The 17,734-nt window shown below is 49.4% G+C and overlaps 3 protein-coding genes across 5 annotated transcripts in view; all 3 read right to left on the bottom strand.

Annotated features, from left to right (window-relative positions):
• Positions 1 to 5,057: 5,057 nt before the first annotated feature.
• On the bottom strand, positions 5,058 to 7,498 carry MRPS26 (mitochondrial ribosomal protein S26). The gene is made up of 4 exons (XM_068987737.1): positions 7,205 to 7,498; positions 6,964 to 7,110; positions 6,753 to 6,876; positions 5,058 to 5,377 (listed from the first exon to the last, which is right to left on the bottom strand). The coding sequence occupies exons 1-4, from the start codon at positions 7,414 to 7,416 to the stop codon at positions 5,243 to 5,245; spliced, it is 618 nt and encodes a 205-aa protein (XP_068843838.1). The 5' UTR covers positions 7,417 to 7,498; the 3' UTR covers positions 5,058 to 5,242.
• A 698-nt stretch (positions 7,499 to 8,196) lies between these two features.
• On the bottom strand, positions 8,197 to 8,712 carry LOC138091127 (progonadoliberin-2). The gene is given in 3 exon segments (XM_068986772.1): positions 8,197 to 8,348; positions 8,351 to 8,398; positions 8,550 to 8,712. Coding segments are annotated over 3 exon segments (363 nt in total).
• Positions 8,713 to 16,713: 8,001 nt separating this feature from the next.
• Positions 16,714 to 17,734, bottom strand: part of PTPRA (protein tyrosine phosphatase receptor type A) — a 135,359-nt gene continuing 134,338 nt past the window's right edge. For all 3 annotated transcript variants that reach the window (XM_068987405.1, XM_068987403.1, XM_068987404.1), the window contains one exon: positions 16,714 to 17,270. In XM_068987405.1, coding sequence (XP_068843506.1) covers positions 17,196 to 17,270 — 75 coding nt within the window. In that variant the 3' untranslated portion in view covers positions 16,714 to 17,195. The remainder of the gene's footprint in view (positions 17,271 to 17,734) is intronic.

The raw sequence follows: 17,734 nt of genomic DNA on the forward strand, positions 1-17,734 counted from the left end.
ATGGGCTCTAGACACGTGGTTTTCAGTAGTTACAGCATGTGGGCTGTTGTGGCACACAGGTTTAGTTGCCCCGAGGCATGTGGAATCTTCTTGGACCAGGGTCAAACCCTTGTCCCTTGCCCTGGTCGGTGGATTCTTAACCACTGAACCACCATGGAAGTCCTGTATTCTTTTTCATTATAGGTTTTTACAAGATACTGAATATAGTTCCCTGTGCTGTATGGATCTTTGTCGGTTATCTGCTTTATATATGTAGTAGTGTGTATTTCAGAGAAGGCAAGGGCAACCCACTCCAGTACTCTTGCCTGGAAAATCCCATGGATGGAGGAGCCTGGTGGGTTGCAGTCCATGGGGTCGCAAAGAGTCGGACACGACTGAAGGGTGTGTGTGTATTTGCTTATCCCATTCTCTCAATTTATTCCTTCCCCGATCTTTCTCCATTGGTAATCATAAGATTACTTTCTATGTCTGGGTCTGTTTTGTAAATAAGTTCATTTGTATCATTTTTTTTTTGATTCCACATGTAATTAATATTTGTCTTTGTCTGACTTACTTCACTTAGGATGATAATATCTAGGTCCATCCATATTTCTGCAAATGGCATTATTTCATTCTTTTTTTTGTGGCTAATATTCCATTATATATAATGCAATATCTATATTGGAAGCCATATATAGATATTATTATATATATAATGGAAGCCATATATATATATGACATCCCTGGCTCAGTCTATAAAGAGTCTGCCCACAATGTGAGAGACCCAGGTTCGATCCCTGGGTCAGGAAGATCCCCTGGAGAAGGAAATGGCAACCCACTCCAGTATTCTTGCCTGGAAAATTCCATGGATGGAGGAGCCTGGCAGGCCACAGTCCATGAGGTCACAAAGAATTGGACACAACTGAGCCACTAACACACACAGACACTATATATATATATATATATCTTCTTTATCCATTCATCTGTCGATGGACACTTAGGTTGCTCATGTCTTGGCGATTGTAAATACTGCTGTGAACATTGGGGTGTGTGTATCTTTTCTAATTAGAGTTTTCCTCTCTTCTGGATATATGCCCAGGAGTGAGATCATATGGCGACTCTGTTTTTAGTATTTTTTTTGAAGGAAACTCCATACTGTTCTCCATAGTGGCTGCACTAACTTACATTCCCACCAACAGTGTAGGGGTGGAGGGGATTCCTTTTCTCCACACTCTCTCCAACATTTATTATTTGTAGATTTTTTTAAATGTGAGGGAATAATGATTTATTGAAGGCCTACTATGAGCCAAGTGACTTACTTGTAGACCTTTTGATGATGGCTGTTCTGATCAGTATGAGGTGATCCCTCATCATGATTTTGATTGCATTTCTCTAGTAATTAGTGGCTCAGTGCTAAAGAATCCACCTGCCAATGCAGGGGACTTGGGTTCGATCCCTGGGTTGGTAAGATCCCCTGGAGAAGGAAATGGCAACCCTCTTCAGTATTCTTGCTTGGGAAATCCCATGGCCAGAGGAGCCTGGTGGGCTACACTTAATGGGATCACAAAGAATCAGACATTACTTAGCGACAGAGCACACACACACACCAGTTACTCGTCCATAGCTTTCAGTTCCACAGGAGGCTGGAGGCCTGCACGTATTTCCCAGCTTTCCTTGACAGCTGGCTTCCATTATGACAATAACACGGGAGTCACTGACAAGACCTAAGGACAGAGAAAGGGCAAATGCACATTTCTCCTCTGCTTCTGGCACTTTGGGCAGCTGCAGCAGTAGTGGAGGTGGCCAAGTGTGGCTCCTGCATTCCTTCCTGCACAGGACTGCAGTTCCAGCAGCAGCACCAGCTCGGCATGCTCGTGCAGGCTCGGCTCTGGCATTGACAAAGGTGCAGTAGCCAAGGTTGACGTTTACACCTCAGACACAAAGCCCCACTCAGACCATCTTCTCCTCCAGTAGCCAGAATTTAAAAAAAGAAAAGAAGAGCATGAATATGACATTTCCCTCAGAGAGGCGAAAATGCCAAAGAACAGTGGAAGGTTACTGAGTGTCAGTGATGCACAGTCACTGCAGAGTACTGCTGAGGGCGGAGATTATGCAGCCCTGCCCTTCCTCATGTCACTTAGTTGGGCCCTGTGGCAGGATGCTGTTCCTCCTTACAGGTTCTTCATCTCAAGGCCTTGTAAACTGCACTTCGAATTTATCCTGACAATGCTGTTTTTTAATATGGATGTTCACATTTATAGCTTATATGCACTTACCTGCACTGAGGAAACAGTCATCAAAGCACCCAAGAGAAATGCCTGCTTGTCTCAAGATTTGGGATTGCAAATATCACTTTTGATTTCCTATTTGGATTTCAGCAATCAGCTAGGCTTGGATCCTAGGTATCCATTTCACTTCAGTATTTGTTGGGGAAATAATCATAGGGTCAAGTTCAGGGGGAACTTTCCCAAAGATTTCTGGGAATACTGATAGTGGATGCAGAGAAAATTTTGTGTATTCTGGAAAAACATGGGGGAATGGCGTTAGGCTTACTCAGGCCTAGGTGGTCTCCTCGATGGAACAGTATAAGGAGGCATCTGGCACCCACTCATGTGGCAAGTTCATTCTTTTTCTGTCCACTTGGATTACTGCCAGCAATATAGTAGTAGGATACCACCCTGGCAGCGGTGTATCACCTCGACCAGGGATTGAGCCCAGGCCACAGCAAAGTTCTAACCACCAGACCGCCTGGGGAAAAACTGCCCACTCAGCAAAGCTCTGGGGGTCAGCATACCCCTCCCAAGTCAAACACAGGTTCTACTCGTTCCCTACCCTCTCTACACTGCATCGTAGACCTCTTCAAATCTTGGTGAAAGCATTTACATTTGGGTATTGTGCTTCAGATGCATTTATTGGGTAGCCCTCGAGGTTCTCTACGTGATACAAGTTCACATTGTCTGCGGCACATACAAACTGAATCCGCAACTTGAGGTCAAGAATCGGAGACCATGGTTACCTATCAGGATTCTACTGGCGATTAGGCATTTTCATGGGACACATATATCTGCAACGTGGACTGGGTGTGATGTGACAGCTTACCCGTGCACCTAGCTGCTACTGCTAAGTTGCTTCAGTCGTGCCCGACTCTGCGCGGCCCAAGACGGCAGCCCACCAGGCTCCCCCGTCCCTGGGATTCTCCAGGCAAGAACACTGGAGTGGGTTGCCATTTCCTTCTCCAACTAAACTGCCTGTTTGTACCTAAACCAATGAGATGGCTGTGGGTGGAGAAGAAAATGCTCAAGGTTGGTTTACCGGTAGCTTTGCACGGCATGCTGACATCAGCAGTGAATAATAAGGAATTACAGCCCTAGACGCAGGACAGTAGTAAAGGAAAAATGGCCTACAGTCAGATTCAAGAAGGTAGGACACTCTCCTGTACTTGAAGACAGACGGCTTGTCTGGATCCTGATAGAGGACCAGGGACTTGTCCAAAATGAAACTGAACTTCCCCCAACAGGCTCAATGTCCCATGTGAAAGTATACCAAAGGTTTCCTCAAAGTTCAAGGCTGTGGGCACAATCTTGGTCCACAACGTGTGCCCATCAGCCCTCACCCTAGCAATTGCACTGAGCACCTGAAATCCAGGGCCCCACCATGCTGTGCCTGGGCTCAGTGCCCGGGAAGAGAAGAGCGGTTGATCAGCCCGAGGGAGGCCACTGCCCTCAACGGTGCAGTGCCCTGATGGGGACTGAGTCCTAGGTCCTCTGCCTATACCTCTATTAGCTGCTTTCCTACCTGAACCTGAGTGATTACCCACTTTCCCTAAGGTTCTCAGGCCCTATTTACAACGTGGGAGTTAAGGAAAGATTGTTTTCTCCCTCTGGTTATATTTAGTGAATGGTGGCAAAGGGACAGAAGCTCTGGTTCAGAGGAATATTTCTCTTCCTCATCCTGGACGTTCTTTGAGGGCCTGCATCTGAGTAAGGGCCGTGGACCTACATGCCCACTTATTCAACCTTGTGAACTTTAATCACAAGTATTCGTTTGCTCCAAGTACTTGACAAATGGGGTCTTCTTGTCTTCTCTTGGGCACACCACTCCCTGGTCAGCACAATTCAGCGTCAAGCCGGAGCAGGTCTTTGGTCAGTGGTTGCTTTCAGTTACTGAGTGATGCCTGACTGGAGCCTGAAAGCCCGTATAAGGGGTCAGCAAACTTCTGTAGTCATAGAAGACCCCCCAGGTGCCCAGTGGGTAAGTCTAAGCTTCCACTGCAGGCGGCATGGCTTCAATCCCTGGTAGGGGAAGCCTGACATACAGGAAAAAAAAAATCATATAATGGGCGGGGAGGTAAATTAGGAGCTTGGGATTAAAATGTACACACTACTATATATAAAATAGATAACAAGCAGCCACGGTATAGTACAGGGAACTATATTCATTATGTTGTAATAACCTATGGTGGAAAGGAACCTAAAAGATGTGTTTGTGTGTGTGTGTGTGTGTATATATATATAACTGCATCACCTTGCTGTACACCTGAAACAGATAAATCAATGATATTTCAATTAAAAAATCATAACATTTTAGACTTTGCAAGTTATAAGCTCTCTGTTGCACCTATTCATTTCTGCCATTGTAGTATGAAAGCAGTCAATGAACGGGTGTGGCTGTGTTACAATATACTCTCTTCATTACAGCAGGTGGGATCTTTGGTTGTGGAGTACACTTTCCAGTTGCAGCATGTGACCTCTAGAATGCAGGGGCTTAAGTAGTCCCAGCACGGGGGCTCAGTTGCCCTGAGCATGTGGGATCTTAGTTCCTCAACCAGGGATTGAACTTGCATCCTCTGCATTGGAAGGCAGATTCTTAACCACTGGACCACCAGGGAAGTCTCTATGTTTCAATATATTTTATCCGCAAAAAGAAGCAATAGGCCAGATTTTGTCCAAGGTCTGCAATATGCCAACCACTGATCCTGAGGATACTCAGGAGACAACCTGGCTGTTGAGGGTACTAAGCTTCTCTGTGAGACAGAAGCTTCTCAGGTCTGGTGCTTTACTGAGAGTTGCACATGGGTGCAGAATACAGTGCTGCGTGTGTGGAGCTTCTGACCAAGCGGCAGGAGCTGAGGCCCCAGAGCGAAGCTTGCACTGGGACAGGCAGAACCTTTTCCTTCATCAGAAACACCAACTGCTTTATTTCAGATCAGGCCTAACCCCTTTACTTCCATGGTCCCTGGGTGGGTACTGTCCTCACTGGGACCTCAGGAGCCCTTGTGCTGTGGCTTGACCACCAGCCCCTCTCTGGTGATGGCCCAATTGTAGCTCTTGGGGGAGTCCAGAGCTTCTTCCACCCGCGCCTCCAGATTCTCTCGGGTGATGAAGTCTTTTGCATCCTCCTATTGGAAAAGATGAAAGTGAAAGAGAAGAGTGAATAAGTTGTCTTAAAACTCAACATTCAGAAACGATGATCATGGCATCCGGTCCCATCACTTCATGGCAAATAGATGGGGAAACAGTGACAGACTTTATTATTTTGGGCTCCAAAATCACTGCAGATGGTGGCTGCAGCCATGAAATTAAAAGACACTTGCTCCTTGGAAGAAAAGTTATGACCAACCTAAACAGCATATTAAAAAGCAGAGACATTACTTTGCCAGCAAAGGTCTGTCCAGTCAAAGCTATGGTTTTTCTAGTAGTCATATATGGATGTGAGAGTTGGACTATAAAGAAAGCTGAGCTCCAAAGAATTGATGCTTCTGAACTGTGGCATTGGAGAAGACTCTTCAGAGTCTCTTGGACAGCAAGGAGAGCCAACCAGTCCATCCTAAAGGAAATCAGTCCTTAATATTCATTGGAAGGAGTGATGCTGAAGCTGAAACTCCAATACTGTGGCCACCTGATGCAAAGAACTGACTCCTATGAAAAGACCCTGATGCTGGGAAAAATCGAAGACAGGAGGACGACAGAGGATGAGATGGTTGGATGGCATCACCGACTCTATGGACATGAGTTTGAGTAAGCTCCAGAAGTTAGTGATGGACAGGGAAGCTTGGCGTACTGCAGTCCATAGGGTTGCAATGAGTTGGACACGACTGAGCAACTGAACTGAATTGGAAAAGAGAAATTCAGCTGAATGGGAGCCCCCAGAACAAGCCTGCCGGCTTTTAGCCCACTGAGGGAGGGGCTCCAGCGCTCCCGCGGGAAAGATGTCTGGAGCCTAGGTCTTCTCTGAGCGCCCCGCTGATCTTCCAGTGGAGGAACGTTAGGCAGATTTGTCACCTTGTTTTAAGACAATCATTCCCTGAACACTTAGGCCAAAACCCAAGCACACCAGCTGTGACACTTCACTGGGGGGAATCAGTCTCTCAGAGTTGTCTAGGTATCTCAGTCTCTCTCAAATCGTCCTTCTCCCTCTATCAAGCCTCATCCATTCTCTCTGGATCACTGCTAGTTGGCCTCGCTGCTTTTAAGTCTCACACCTGCTATCTCACGCCAAAACGTTTAAGCTTCGGTGACTTTCTCACCTTCAGGACAAAGTATAAACTCCTAGGGAAACGCGGAGGCCGTCTCACAGACATCGTCTAGCCACGTGAATACTGCAGTGGCAACTTGACAGGCGCTCTCGCTGCACGCCTCCTCTCCCAAACCCTCACCTGCGAGGCCCCTCTCAAGACTCAAGGCTACTCTCTTCCCTCTGCACGCAGTTGCATCTCCCGCCCCCGCTCACCGCGCGCTGGTCTAGCAGCCCCACCCTCTGGAGACGCGGCCCACCTGCAGCTGCAGCACTTCCCGCTTCTTGAGCTGGGCCCAGGCCTCCGCCTCTCGGGCTTCCCGAGCCGCCTCCTCCGCTTGCCGCCGCTCCTGCTCCCGCGCCTCCTGCCGCAGCCTGGCCATCCTGGGAGGGGCGAGAGGCCCAGACTGAGCGTGGCTGGATGTCTCGGGGTCGGTCAGGCGGCCCCGCCCCGCCTCCTGCCCCACTCACCGCAGCTCATGCAGCCGCTGGTTCTCTGCCTTGTTCCAGGCCATCAGCTCGCGGTGCTCAGCGGCATCCTGCAGCGCCTTGCGCTCTGCCAGGACACCGGCTCGGGCCTCATGCACCTTCCTGCGTACCTCGGTCACGAACTCCTTTCTGGACGGAAAAGCGCCCAGGGTCGGCACAGTTTTCAATTGCCCGCCCTAACACACACGCCAGAGGGCGCCGCCTCCCCATCCATCACACATACCTGAGGGCGCGCACCGTCTGGCGGTACTGCCGGTAACGCTCCGTCAGCACGAATAATTCCGCAGGATCCACGGCGGGCGGGGTCGCCACGCGCCCGATCTTGGACTTGGCCGGCGGATCGTGGCGGGTTTTTCGGCCGCGCGCGAACAGGAGAAACTGGGCAGGGGGGCGGCCCAAGGGCCGCGGGCCCAAGGTGCTCAGCGCGCGGAGCATGGCGAGACGGCCCCGCCTCCGGCACTCCGCAGGGCATCATGGGGCCCGGAAGTTTCCGCGGGGCACCACGGGACGTGTAGTCCGCGGGCTCCGTCCCCACCCTGTGGAGCCTGCAGTTTTGCTTCCTCCCCCGGCCCGGAACCTGCCTATTGTCCTCCGCTGGGTGGGCTCCGGCCCGCGTGTCCGCCACTCGCATCGCTCCAGTTCCCATGCAGGGAGTAGGGATGAGGGAGAGAGGAGACAAAGAGAGAGAAGTGTCAGCAGGGGTGAGAGGAAGAGGAGAAAAAAGAGAACTCGATGCAAGAACTTTAGGAGTCTCACACCTTTATTGGAGGGCGGTGGGGCTTGGCTCTCGGGGCTCAGTCTGCAGAAGGCGGCGGTCATTCCAGTGGACGTTCTGGTCACCTGACCGCCGAACTGTGGCTTTACCCACCCCCTCTTCTCCCCCCCTCCTGTTTCTATTCCCTCTCTCTTTCCCCTTCCAGCTTGGCTTCTCTGCGCAGGATCGGCCAACCGCTTGTTTTGCGACTCCCACGTCCTGTCGTTGCCCCTTGCCTCTTAGAGGATTCAGCGTGCGGGTTTTCTAGCTCATTGAGCGAATGGATTCTTTACCAACTGAGCTATCAGGGAAGCCCAACAGCAGGGACACGGGGCATCTCATCATAAATTGTTGCTGTCATATCATCATAAACTGTTAGTATATATAAATTGTCGAGAATTCTGGAGTATCAGATAACGGCCCCCACAGCTAGCTGTACCAGGAGGCATCTCAGTGGTGTATCATCCCCCGACCACCTCAGTTCTTAGCTGGCCCTGTAGTGGCCAAGGGTGGGGGCCTTCCACTTTACTTAACAGCAGTGTCTGCACCAGGTGCTGCTTCCCACGGAGGAACCACCGGGTCATGGTCCTGCTCTTCCAGGGCACACTGTCCTCAGGCAAGCCAGAGCATCACTTGGGAGGGTGTGGGCAATTTTGGCCTGGGCTTTGAGCTGCAGTTCCCAGAACCTTTTCTTACAAGGGAACTGAGGCTGTAGCCTGCCTTCCCCCACCCCCACCCAAAGCTTGAGGTAGGGAGAAGAACCCCAACCAGCACCTTCTTCTTTCCACTTAGGCTGGGGAGATTCTTCACCTACCTGGGGGCCTAGGAGGATGCTGAGGGTCCCGGGGTAAGCTGGAGGCTCGTTTTCCTCCAGGGTATCAGCTGTGGGACCAGTGCTGAGCCTTTGAGGGTCCAGGGTGGGTGGTCAGCAGCAGCAGCAGCAGCAGAAGCAGGAGGCCTAGCCCAAAGCTGGCCATAGCAGGGCTGCTCCATAGACGGTGGACAGCACTCAAGTCTGATACTCCCAGACAAACCCCCTTCGTCTTCCTCCAGGATCCCCTTGGACAACGTGCACTTCTAGGGCAGATTTATTGTCGACTAATGTTCTCCTCTCATCCTGTTATTGCTTCTTATCCCAGGACTACAGGGGTCTGGACTCTGAGGGCTCCTCACAACAAGCCACCTCCCTCCCAGAGCCCCTGAGGCACAGAGGCTCCCAACTTTGCCAGCTGAGGGCCCTCCCCAGTATGGCAGGCCTACCTTTTCTTTCCTCAGGGATCCTAGAAATGAGATTAGAGAGGGTGTAGGGGAGATGTCCAAGAGACAGGCAGCAGTGTGGAGGCACTTGGGCTCCCCAGCCCCCCATGCTGGGAGATCCTTTTCCTTATGAGTTGCTCTCTCTCCCTTCCATGGCAGTTGGGGATGTGAAATGGGTGTGTGGATACAGGGCCAAGGGCTTCTACCCTTTGTCCCTGCCACGCCAGGGGCAGTGGGCACAGGCATCGTGTTGCTGGCAAGAGATGAAGGAAAGGGGGCTTTTCTGGGGACGGGCCGGGGTAGAGGGGCTTGGGAAGGGGAAGAGGAGCAGCATGCCATGCACCTAGAAGAGAGCTGCATCTGGACAAGCCTCAGCCTGGGGGAGGGTGGCTCTTCACTCGCTGGGGGAGGGCTGTGGGCCAAGTGGCTTCTTGCAGGTGGCTCTTCCAGGCAGCAGCAGAACCTAGCCAGGCAGCCCTGAGATTTATTGAGCAGGTGGTTCCACCCCCTGCTCTGAGCCCACAGGCTCCAATGACATCTTGGTGGGGGACAGCTTGCCACCAATCCTCTTTCCTTCCTAGCTGCTGGCCACGGGGTCCTAGCTTCCTTTCCTAGCTGCTGGTCCCGGGGTCATCAGATGCCTCCTCCTCCCATCTTCCCAGGGATCTGAAATCATTGGACTCCTTCTTCAGCCTGGCTTGTGCCCGTGAGGTCTCTATCCACTTCCCTGGCTGCCTTCTCAAGCTCCTGCCCTTAGATCTAGAGACCTTTCACAGCCCTCTCTGACACACCAAAGGTGACCCTGAGAGAGGCAACTCCTGGGGTCTCCCGGAATCCCACCTAGCTCAGGGCTTTCCCTGGTAGAAAGGTTGGGGGCCAAAGAGGGAGGGGCCCAGCAGCTTGTTAATAAGTCTGGGGAGATCTATGACCACCCTTCCTGAGGGCTTGTTTGCTCACCTGTAAAATGGGTTGGGTGGGATAGTCCTCCTCACACCTGGACACCAGGGCCAGGTCACTCCAGTGAAAGGAGCTTTGGATGGGGCATAGCTATCCCACAGATGGCCTCTCCTCCAAGCAGGCCCCCGATAGGGGGTCCAGTTAAAGGGGCAATGCGGCCTTTGTGGGTCTATCTGCAGGTGGTAGGAATAATTCTGCCTCTCTCATCCTGTGCTCAACCCAGGACCATTTCATGGAATTGGGCACAGCTGCCCTGGAATGCTAGAAACAGGCTTCCGCCTTAGTCTGCGTCAGCTCAGCTTTCTGCCGCCAGCCACCAGCCTCTGAGGGGCAGAGGCCAGTTTATGGGGTTAATAGCCTCTCTTTCTTTGGACAGCAATTTGAACAGGAAGTGCAAGGGTAGGGTCAGGCTGGGCATTCACAGTGGCCAGTCATCAGGAGAGCAGGTGCATTAAATCTTGTAGCAAAGAGGGGGAGATGACATCATGAGTACCTAGACTTCTGCTGCCCAGGCAGGAGGGCACGGGTAAATTTCTGAACTGATTTATTTACCAGAAATGAGTATTTGGACTGTATAATAAGTTAAATTGTTTAGGAAACAGATTTTTTTCCCTTATGTATTGGTTAACCAAGAAACTTTAAGGATAACATTTGCTTTGTTCAGTTCAGTTGCTCAGTCCTGTCTGGCTCTGTGACCCCATGAGGCTTCCCTGTCCACCAACTCCCAGAGCCTGCTCAAACTCATATCCGTTGAGTCGGTGATGCCATCCAACCATCTCATTCTCTGTTGTCCCCTTCTCCTCCCGCCTTCAATCTTTCCCAGTGAATCAGCTCTTCACATCAGGTGGCCAAAGTATTGGAGTTTCAGCTTCAGCATCGCTCCTTCCAATGAATATTCAGGACTGATTTCCTTTAGGATTGATTGGTTTGATCTCCTTGCAGTCCAAGGGACTCTCAAGTCTTTTCTCTAGCACCACAGTTCAAAAGCATCGATTCTTCAGTGTTCAGCTTTCTTTATGGTCCAACTCTTATATCCATACATGACTACTGGAAAAACCATAGCTTTGACTACATGGACCTTTGTCGGCAAAGTAATGTCTCTACTTTATAATATGTTGTCTAGGTTTGTCATAGCTTTTCTTCCAAGGAGCAAGTGTCTTTTAACTTCATGGCTTCAGAAACTATCTGACGTGATTCTGGAGCCCAAGAAAATGAAGTCTGTCACTGTTTCCATTGTTTCCCCTTCTATTTGCCATAAAGTGACCAGATGCCATGATCTTAAGTTTTTTGAATGTTGAGTTTTAAACCAGCGTTTTCACTCTTCTCTTTCACTTTCATCAAGAGGCTCTTTAGTTCCTTTTTGCTTTCTGCCATAAGGGTGGTGTCATCTGCATATCTGAGGTTATTGATATTTCTCCCAGCAATCTTGATTCCAGCTTGTGCTTCATCCAGCCTGGCATTTCCCATGATGTACTCTGCATATGTTAAATAAGCCGGGTGACAATATACAGCCTTGACATACTCCTTTCCCAATTTGGAACCAGTCCGTTGTTCCATGTCCAGTTCTAACTATTGCTTCTTGACCTGCATACAGATTTCTCAGGAGGCAGGTAAGGTAGTCTGGTATTCCCATCTCTTGAAGAATTTTCCAGTTTGTTGGGATCCACACAGTCAAAGGCTTTGGCATAGTCAATAAAGCAGATGTTTTTCTGGAACTCTTGCTTTTTCTATGATCCAATAGATGTTGGCAATTGGATCTCTAGTTCCTCTGCCTTTTCTAAATCCAGCTTGAACATCTGGAAGTTCTAGGTTCATGTACTGTTGAGGCCTAGTTTGGAGAATTTTGAGCATTACTTTGCTGGTGTGTGTTGCTGCTGCTGCTGCTAAGTCGCATCAGTCATGTCTGACTCTGTGCGACCCCACAGACGGCAGCCCAACAGGCTCCTCTGTCCCTGGATTCTCCAGGCAAGAATACTGGAGTGGGTTGCTTTTGCCTTCTCCGTGCTAGTGTGTGAGATGAGTGCAATTGAATGGTAGTTCAAACCATCTTTGGCATTGCCTTTCTTTGGGATTGGAAACATTTGCTTTGTGGGTTTAGTGAAAATGACTAAGTTCAGTAAACTAGCTTAATTCTGGTATGGGATTACAAAATGTTTTATTCAAAGGCCCTGGTGTTCATTTTAAAAGAGGAATGGAGTGTGCCGGGAGCCAGCGTGAGGAACTCCGCCCGTGGCAAAGGTCATAAGGAAGGAGGCTCGGCATTACGCAAAGGCGAGATCAAGCCTCAGGAGACGCCCTGTTCCCGAGCATCTACCCCCAAAACCAGAGTGCCTACTTTACTGTTTTATGCTCTCACTGATACCTCTGACTTTACGGGGGGCTGACCCCCCCCCACCTCTCTCAGAGAAGGAGTTAACTTGCAGCCTCAGTTAATAAAAATTCCTGGGCGTGACAAGAGTGTTTCAACTTACAAACTCCTCTGAAGGTTCTCTAGCCTGCCGGAGCAGGTTCGTCCGGCCACATGTGATTGTTTACAGCCTCCCAACCATGAGAGGCACGAGATGCTTTAAACTTTCTATATACAGACTCTTTTGAGAAGTTAGAAAATTATTAGTATAGTATAGTGGGTTGATTAGAAATTATGCTGGTAAAGGGTTTTTCATTTGTTGGGCCAATATTTGCTGCTAAATCTCCATATTCCCTGCCCTTATAATGAATATAACTAGCATATAGAAGTAAGTATTAACCTTTGATATTAATCATGTCAAACCTTAGGCTAAGTAAATTTCTTTTCTTTATTATAACCCCTTGCACCCTCACCCTATAGGAATGCAACTTCATCTGGTACCTTTGGAGGGTGGCGCCTAGTTTAAGAAAAAATCACCCCTGGAAGAAAAGTTTTCTGGTTGACTGACCATTATCAGAAAGGGCCATAAAATGTCAGCAGGCCTCATGGCCAGAAGATGATGTAAAACCCCTAAGACCTTTGTATACTTTTATATGAAGCACCTGATTTTGATAAAGGTCAGGTCTGCTGACCCCACGTGACTCTGTATTCATCCCTATGTATAACAAAAAGTATATAAGCAAACCTGAAAATAAAGAAAATGATCAAGTTTCTGGAAAGGCTGATTCCCCCGTGTCTTTCTTTCTTTCCCCTTCTGGCTGAATTCCCATCTGAGCGTGGGTACTCACCAAGCCTAATTTTGCCTGGGGTTCTAAGATCTGACCGGGGAGGCCTCAGTGTCTCCTCTCCTTCAGGAGAACGGAAAGACGCCTGTGGCCTACGTAGGTGGTGCAAATTCCTTGTTCTGGAGTTTTCTTGGTATTCCACATAAACCAAGTTATTCAGCCTCTTTTTCTCCACTAATATTTCCTACTACACTATTCCTTTCTAATCTCTCTTTATATTTCTAATTAAATAGCTTTTTCCTAGGACGCCGATTCCATCTCCCCTTCAAATTACCCTGGATCCACCAGGGCTGGACCCCGGCAGGAGTGCTTTTATTTTTCGGTAATTTGAGTGTTATCTTGCCTGAAAAATCCAAACATGAACTAAGTTTCCCAGGGGAAGCTCTGGTCCTTTTCTCTCTGGCCATATACTCAGCCTTTTAGGAATATTTGCTGTCTGCTTCCAGATTATAAACTCTGGAATAGTTCATCCTTGTATCCTTCTCAACAGGACACAAAGTCATTTGTTCACCACTGAATTCTTAACTTATACTCAGCCCTGAGGCCACATCATTCGTCTGGGGACTGCTGCAGTCAGCTGGAAAAGCAATTTTGAGTTGAATGCTCAGGTGCTGCAGGAGCAGAGCGGCACCCTCCCTGGGGCACCTTCTCCCCCTCCTCAGCAGGTGGCCTGGGTGAAGGATAGAGCATTAGCTAGAGTCTTGGCAACAGGGCTGCAGTGGGTGCTCCATGGTAAGGAACGAAATGGAGAAAAGCCAACACAGGAACTATTGGGGGAGTGTGTGTGTGTGTAGTGGGGAGCTCTGTAGCTTTGGTGCCCTTCCTTTGGAAGGAATGGTGCTGAAGCTGAAACTCCAGTATTTTGGCCACCTCATGCAAAGAGTTGACTCATTGGAAAAGACTGATGCTGGGAGGGATTGGGGGCAGGAGGAGAAGGGGACGACTGAGGATGAGATGGCTGGATGGCATCACTGACTCGATGGACGTGAGTCTGAGTGAACTCCCGGAGTTGGTGATGGACAGGGAGGCCTGGCGTGCTGCAATTCATGAGGTTGCAAAGAGTTGGACACGACTGAGCAACTGAACTGAAGCAACAAAATGAGAAAACCCAACACAGGACCTATTGGGGGAGCGTGAGTGTGTGTGCGCGTGTATTGGGGAGGTCTGTGTAGCTTTGGTGCCCAGTAGAAGTAGAGCTGGGATGGGGGTGGGGGCAGAGGATGCTGGAGGCTGCACAAAGGGCAGTGGGCTATGGTGACTGGGCAAACCCCTGAGTATGGGAAGCCTGAGTCTGCTGCCTCTGGGCTACCCTGTGGACTCACAGCAGGAAGCAGGGCGTATGGACTGGAAGCTCAGGATTGGAGAAAGACTCAGGGTCCACAATACAGACTGCAGGAATGCCTGAGCTCTGAGGAAGGGGCTGTGGAGGAAGGCAGTCACTACATCAAGGCGGAGCTAGTGCACAGGACTGGATCCTTGGGGTTCAGCACTGAGGATGAAGGGGTTAAAAAAGAATGTGTGGGAGTGAACTGAGGGTGGGGGTAGAGGATGAAGGAAAACCCAACACAGAGACTATCTGATGAAGTGATGTCTCTGAGTGTGGCAGGTCCCAGAGGTTTGGGGAGTGCGCTGCACATGGTCACAGGTGACAGGCTGAGGGGTAGGCTCTGGGTGAAGTGGGCTCCCCTGCCCTTCCCACATAATTATGCCACGTGAGCCTCAATACACTTCCCTTTGAGCCTGTCCAGTTTATGTCTCTTGATGCCAGGTGAGCCCTGAGTAACAGGAAAAGAGAGGTGGATAAGGAGCGATGAGGGAGAGAAGGGGAACAAAGGGCTTGGATAACTCCCGCTTGAAGATGTCTGTTTAGCAACCTGGGGATATGTTCGCTGCATGGCTTGCTGACCCCAAGGCTTGCCCTCTTCCATGGGCTTGGACATGGTCACACAGAGGCACCAAGAGGTAGTATGCAAAGAGACAGGGTTTCCTTCCCAAGCATAGCACCCCTCAACAGAAATTCTTGAGATTTTGTCTTTGCTTAATTTATCCCCACTTCTTATAAACCTATTGACTTTTGAGTTTATTGTCCCTTGCAGTTCCTTGCTTCCTACAGGAGGCCCAGAGTACATGTACCGACTTATACTACTTAGCTCATGCAAGCTTTCAGAAGGTGATCTGTGGTGGTGCCCCTGTTCCCTGCAGACATCCTGAATATGTGGGGCATAACTTGGGTCCCATCTTTAGTGCATCTTTGTTTGCCTGGAATCTGAGGCCCTCTGATCAGCTGCTCCGCTGACCTTTCCTCTTCACTCATCTGAACTTCCAGCATCTCTCAGGTCCAGTTTAAGTCCTACATACTCCTGGGAGCATGGCACCACTGATCTCTGAGCATGCCTCCATGGGCCAGGCTGGAGTGCTACCTTTCACTTCTGACAGCCCCCAAGGTGTCCCTGGCTCCTCAAGAAATGCCCTGATGGCTGCAAGGCTTTGTCAGCCCTGCACTTACAGTCATGGCGACTGGTTTCTTCTCCTGTTCCTGTGAGGGGCTGACCATAAGAAGAGACCACAGACACGCCCTCCTAGCTCTGCCCTCAACTAAAGACCACATTTCCCAGCGCCCTTTGTAGCTCAGTGTGGGCTTATGACTAGGGTTTAGCCAATAGGGTATGAGTGAAAGTGAAAAGTGCAATTTTTATTTCATGTCCTTAAAAATGAAATTGCTTACGCATGCTCTTTTTGCTTCTCCATGGGAAAAGACAGTGACCTCAACTATGAGGATGAGAACAACAGCCTAAGGGTCACTGGGACCATGAGATGAGGATCCTCAGTCTCTAGACTGGGCAGACTGTTACATGAGAAATAAATGAAAAGGATGTTCAATGTTTGTCTGGAATCCGAGGCCCTCTGATCAGCTGCTCTGCTGATCTTTCCTCCATTTTATGCATCCAGTTTATTTAACACACTCTGACAGGTTATGCTCAGACTCAAACTGAGATCTAGACTTCCACCAACATGACCTCTGGATCTGAGGCACTTCCACACAAGAGTTCTGGAAATGAGGACAAATATGAAAGGAAATGGGAGTCGTTTAACACAATAAATGAGGCTATGAACACCTACTCTGGACAAAGTGACATGATCCAGATAGTTCTGCAGCAGAGCACCAAGGACTAGAGAGGTCAAACTGACCCAAAGCCAAAAGCCAAGCCACCCCTCCCCCATGCCCCTGCACTTAGGGAAAGAGCAAGGACTCAGGCCATCTTCCCTAGGGAGTGAGGCTGGCTAGGACGACTGCACCAAAGATATGCTGGGAGTGAAAGAAGGCTGCTGGCAGCTACCCAAGAGGTAGAGGGACTGTGTACGTTGGAAAAAAGGCAGACTGTGCCCTCTCTGCAGCCAGCTAAGACAGATGGGTAACAGTGGGCTAGGAGTGGCGCAGGACAACCCAGCCCTAGTGTGACTGCCCCAGCCCACACAAAGGGAGAGACATTCCTCAGGGAGTCAAAGCTTTTATTACCTGATAATCCCTAGTGTGGTGCCAGAGATATCACTCTGGTCCCTTTACTCCCCATGGTGGGATGTGGGCAGTACGAGAAGGGGTCAAGGGTAGAGAGGGGAGAGATTATTTACAGAGCAGGAGGGGACAGTGGTCTGACTGGGGACACTGGGACAACCAATTTCCTCAAGAGCTCTAATAACTTTGTGCTTTTTTTCTTAGTTAATGCCTAGCTACCTGGAATGAGTTTTGTGTTTCTTCTTTAGGAAAAGATGTATTGATATAAACCAAAGAACAATCAAGCCAAATTTCCAGGCAGAGGATTTCATGATATCAATCCAAACATCACACTATTTAATTCCCCAATAAAACATTGGAAAAAGGACTATCAGTGCTAACACATTTACATATAAAATCTCCACCTAATAGGTAATAGAAGCCTATGTACCAATTTCTAAAACAGTTGTAAGATATATACACAATTTGGGGTATATTAACAAAACAGAATATTACAAAATATTAAAGGCAATTCTCTTGTCCACGGGGCCTCATTGCCTCTCACTTGAAGTTGGCATAATCTGAGAACGCGTCAATATATTCCTGCACCACCTTGTAGCAGAACTCATACTGTTCCTGCAGAGTGAAAGTTGGGAGAAAAGGCCAGGGTTACTGAAGAGAGCAATGTATCTGCAGCTCCTGACAAACCCGTTCTTTAAAAAATGGAAAATTAAGAATAAATAAGTACTTTTACATTTCCACCTGAGCCCTGATCTGCCTGCCTGCAGAGTTCTGACACCCTTCTTTTTCGGGCTGAGTGAAGCCACCTTCTCCAGAAAGCAGAGACTGGAGGTGCAGATGGCGGTCCCAGCCCTTCACAGGTCAGACACGAGTTCACATCTGTCCTCACACTCGATGCTTACTGGTCATCTAGACTGTCAAGAGAACTGCTGAAAGGGAGCTGAGGAAAGGAGGTACTCCTGAGTCCTCCCCACCTCAGACCCGTGGAGAAGTGAAGAGCCCTGACGGGCACCCCTTCTAGTCTGCACTGAGGCCACCAGCATCTCTTACTGGTAGGGGGCTAGGCTATGCCCTCAATG

Source organism: Capricornis sumatraensis, chromosome 15 (assembly GCF_032405125.1).
Source record: "Capricornis sumatraensis isolate serow.1 chromosome 15, serow.2, whole genome shotgun sequence".
Taxonomy (NCBI): domain Eukaryota; kingdom Metazoa; phylum Chordata; class Mammalia; order Artiodactyla; family Bovidae; genus Capricornis; species Capricornis sumatraensis.